The 4,939-nt window shown below is 41.8% G+C and overlaps 1 protein-coding gene across 3 annotated transcripts in view; it reads right to left on the reverse strand.

The window, feature by feature from the left end:
• Positions 1 to 2,049, reverse strand: part of tox (thymocyte selection-associated high mobility group box) — a 163,139-nt gene extending 161,090 nt beyond the window's left edge. For 2 of the 3 annotated variants that reach the window (XM_030403188.1, XM_030403187.1), the window contains exon 1: positions 1,398 to 2,049. In XM_030403188.1, coding sequence (XP_030259048.1) covers positions 1,398 to 1,502 — 105 coding nt within the window. In that variant the 5' untranslated portion in view covers positions 1,503 to 2,049. The remainder of the gene's footprint in view (positions 1 to 1,397) is intronic. The other variant, XM_030403189.1, reaches the window with a different exon arrangement.
• Positions 2,050 to 4,939: the final 2,890 nt, after the last annotated feature.

Genomic DNA, 4,939 nt, shown 5'->3' on the forward strand with positions numbered 1-4,939 from the left:
ATAGATATATACATCATATACATATATATTAGTATATAGTATAATATATAATATATATATATATATATATATATATATATATCAAATAGAGGGTTTGCTCAATAACCATCCTGTAAGTAGTCCGATCAATCATAAAATTGTACACCAGCAACCTGTAAGTTATGATTGTATATTCTAATATTACCCAGCCAGCTAAGTCCATGACAGAGATATGCTGAGAATAAAGTCACCTTAGAGTGATGGGTATTACATGATGCTATTTTGGTTTACATCCAAGCTTCAGGTATAACTCTCTGCCATCATGTGTGGGAGAGTGTAGTGATTATGTTTCCTTTACATGCTTTAGCAACATAAATAAATGTACATGACAATGAAGCTAACTGAAATAGCCTATATCTGAAATTGAATTGAAAGACAGACAACTCTAATTTACTGGTAACCTAGAGCAAAAAGCAGATTTTAAATCTATTTACATTTTTTTCTGTTTTAAAAACTGAAATCGATGTTACCTTCAAATGACACAATGAGTGTTTTTCATTTCATCGTGTGAATACTGAAGAGAGCGGTCTATGGCTTACGTTAATAGATGTATTCATTAGCTGCATCTACTTAAATAATTAAGTAATTCATCACTGTCAAATGAGCATGATCCCTCTGTGTCTGCACACAAACACCCATTACCATGAGAAAGTACTAAGATGGATAGATAGATAGATAGATAGATAGATAGATAGCAATTCAATGTCATTGTACAACCGCATGATTCACCCATCCTGTTTCAGAGAGTTAGACACTGGGTCCCTAGCAGCTGCAGTGAATCTGACCCTGACCTTTGGCCTTGCTCTGGGGGAAGAAACACACCAGAGCTTCTCAGACACACATTGTCTGAGAAGCTCTGGTGTGTTCATTCCAAGCACCACAAAACAGAAATGAGAGGCACTGCGCTGAACTTATTTTTAAGCTTACCAACAATGTGTGCTTTTCTCACTATTCCTTGCTGTGTCTATCATTCTAAACATAACTTTTATGGCTGTGATTTTAATGAGGTGTGTGTTTAAATGTAATGTAATGTGTAATTACCTTTCAATTATCAGTGGTGAAGTTTTAACTAAAGGTGTCATTACATCACCGACAACAAACTGGGGGTCAAATTACAGCCCGTGAATCCTCCAGTGAGCCAGTGTGAACCAAAGACGTGGATGTAGTTCATCCTTAGCTGTGATGATAACCGGAGCCTGATTGCAAATCATCGTCGCTGAATTGGCAGGACAGGACAAATAAATACAGAGAGAGACTGAAAGAAATCGAAATAGGGCCCCACAAACGTGGCTCTCATCTCGACGACACGAGTAACAGAAGTAGCCTACGTAGATCCCTTCATCCCTTTCCTTGCTTACCTTGTTGGTCCCAAAGGCCGGGTCAGGGTAGGAGAGCTGACCCAGTCTGGTGTGGTCTGACGCGGCCAGAGGCTGAGGAGGAGGCGGGTAAACTGTTACATCCATGGCTGCAAATACATCCAATTTTCCGTCTGTCCTCGTCTCCCTGTTACTTTCTTCTCTCGTCAATGTGTATACCAGCAGTTACTGAGATAACCTTTTTTAAAGTTGTAGGGTTTATGGCGAGTGAGCAAATAGAAACCACCACGGCCCGATAAAAGAAGCTTTTTCAAGCAGATATACTGTGGAAATAAGCCTGGAGTCAGTAAAGTTCAGGTCGGTTCTGTCCTCTCCACACCAGCGTCCAGGCTCCAGTTACTGCTGCTGTGACCATCAAACTTCCCTGTAAACCAACTTCTGTTTTAAACCACCTTCACAGGCAGCGGTTCACTCTGGGAAGCGTCGTGTTCCCTCTCCCGTTAACGCTCTGAGTGTCCGGTGGCGGAGTGTGGCTCGGACAGGGGACGTTGCTGAACCCTGTCAGTCCCTGGTTTGGACTTCCTCTTCTAATGGTCCTCTGCTGCTGCTGCTGCTGCCGCATGTATCCTCGGTGCTGGGGTACCTCGCGGACCAGTCATACAAAGAGCTGCGTGTGCTGAGAGTGCGCCACAACGACACCGGATGTACGTTTGCTCACAAAATAAGAGTGCACATTCTGTCAGGAGAAATAGACAAAGCGAGCATCATTACTTCACACCGTGCTTGAGGTCCTTACATTAACCAAAGTCTCGAAGACGCTTTAGTAGCGTGTTGCTTTAAAACACTGCCGCAAAAGTCTTCTTAGCGAGCGATTTTATTTTGTTAGACACCGACACATGACAGAGGATATGGAGGAGCTGGACGGCAGAATGTGCTCCATCTAGAGGGGAGGGCGGTGTCAAAAGGTCCAGCCAGGTGTTTCTGTAGCCTAAGGAAGCTCATTCAGTCAAAGGGATGAATGGATGTTTTATGGATCAACAGCCAACTTTTCAAAGAAGAAAAAAATAATTTATGTTTATATTTTTTGATGTGTCTGCTTTTCAATGTGCCATTACACAGAGCGTGCTCCCTAAACCCCCAGGTGCAGTGAGTGGCATTTGGTCCTAGGTAATTTGTTTTTCAACCACAGTTTGCTACAATATCTGTAAATCTGCTGTTGTTACTGTATTCCGGGGCGGCAGATAGTTGTCCCCACAGCAATTTCTCTCACCAGGCAGCCTAACAGGTTAATCTAGCCAAGGCTCATTCTATCTTGTGTTTTTGTTTGACATTTTAGCATCTTTTAAATTCCTGCATTACTACAGAGGTTTCTGCTCATGCTTCAGATTTTTATCCACCAGCAGGCCTGCTTCTTCCCGCTCCCATAGGTCATTGAGCTACATCTTCCTGCATGCATGTCGACAGTTCCTTTTGCAATGCAAGGTTCCTTTTTACTTCAAGTACAAGAAGGAAAGCCAAAGCTAACCTCTCTTCCTCTCTCTCTTCTGTGTGAGCTGAGCTTGGCTTGGGGTCATGGCAGAGGAGCCACGGTCATCAGTTTACCAGTTCCTTCCAGCTTTCTCAAAACAGCATCAAGCTCTGGGAGGCTGCTGAAGAGCCATCTGTCCATCAACCTGGAGTTCCACATTGTTTTGTCCTTTCTTGGATAGACCCTTGCTTGCTCCTACATTGAGATGTAGGGCAAGCTGTACATGGTTGTGGAATGTACCTAGTAACATAGGCGGAAATCCGCATGTCCCCCCCTCCAGTAAAGCTGCCCCCCCCCCCAGAATAATTTGAGACACAATTAATAATTTTTTAACAATGCAGTAGCATTTACTGAAAGCACAATGTAAAGCGGTGCTCATTATAATCGCGCAATAATGTGCTATTTACAGCTGTAAAGATTTAGATTTTAGATTTATTCAGTTCAGTTTTATCCAGTTATCCAGAGTTAATTGTCTTAACAGTAAAACTGTTTTACAGATAGAGAGTTAGAATACATACAGTTTTGTGGCATAGTTGTCAGATGTTCGGTGACAACACAATAAATATATATTTTTGAGAAATTGTTTTATGTTGGATTATTCTTGAAGGTATTTCCTTTAGTTTTGGGATTGTTTGGAGCTTTTACCTCTCGTAATGATATTTAATGGACTGTGGTGGAAGTTAGAACAGTGAACAAAGGTATCATGTCAGATGTGTTCACATAAAGTGTATTATTGCCACCTTCCACCTAATACCATTGTTTTGTATTGCTGGGTGAATAAACAAGAACTTGTATACATGTAAGGTAAGGACTAATACAGTATAATGCAATTATTGTAATTATCATTACTTGTGATAACATTTTTTTAAAATATTTGATTTGAACATGCTGACAGTGCATGAGTGCAACACTGCAAGAGAGAGAGAGAGAGAGAGAGAGAAAATAGCATATCTGATACTTTAATGTTAATTTGATTTCAATCATTTTGTTGTTCTTCTGCCTGCCTGTTGGAGAGATGGAAACTAAAGCGTCAAATTGCGGTAAAAGATGCTGTATAAAAGAAAGGCTACAACTTTTATTCCTTGTCCCCCCCTGGAATTATTCTCTAAAATGTTACTGTTTATTGTCCCGGACCCCCCCCAACTATGAAATAGGATTTTCGCCCCTGCCTAGTCAACTATGTTCTGTTGCAATGAATGCAGGTTTCACAGACCACCTTATGGCTTTATTAATACTTTTGATGATTTCAAAAAGAGTCACAGCCACAGTGTCAAGGTAACTAGACACTATCCTCCAGCCACTTAAAGGAGAACTTTGGTCGATTTAAACATGCAGCTTCATCGCTCAAGCTACCCTTGACTTGCCAGTACCGAAGACGCGAACACATTTGGTCCAACCATTACAGAGCTCCGTGAACGGAGACTTAGCATTGACAGCTAACAGCATGGGGTCAGAACTTTACACTGTGTTTTAAGCGTCTTAACATGCTCCACATCTCACACCAAAAGTTATGCAACATCAGCAGACACCTTAGCACACAGCACTGTAGCGTGTATGACTCAAACTGAATAAAAAAGTAGTTAAAACAGTGTGTTTGTGCAAGGAGCTACTTACCTGTTTGTTGACATCTGTGTCTTCTGGTAGCTAGACCAAACTAGTCAATCCGTCGAGCGTGCACTTACTCCCTCACTGGTGGAGACGGAAGCGTATTCCAGCATTTTCGTGTTTATGTTCATAATGTACATGTCCATGTTACAGCCTGTCATGAGCCATGAGCCTTACAATAGCCTGTTAAGCCTGTTAAGTACACACTCGATGGATATGCTAGTTTGGTAGTGCTGTGTGCTAAGGTGTCTGCTGATGTTGCATAACATTCGGTGTGAGATGTGGAGCATGTTAAGACGCTTAAAACACAGCGTAAAGTTCTGACCCCATGCTGTTAGCTGTCTATGCTAAGTCTCCGTTCACGGAGCTCTGTAATGGTTGGACCAAATGTGTCCGCGTCTTCGGTACTGGCAAGTCAAGGGTAGCTTGAGCGATGAAGCTGCATGTTTAA

Source organism: Sparus aurata, chromosome 21, assembly GCF_900880675.1.
Source record: "Sparus aurata chromosome 21, fSpaAur1.1, whole genome shotgun sequence".
NCBI lineage: Eukaryota > Metazoa > Chordata > Actinopteri > Spariformes > Sparidae > Sparus > Sparus aurata.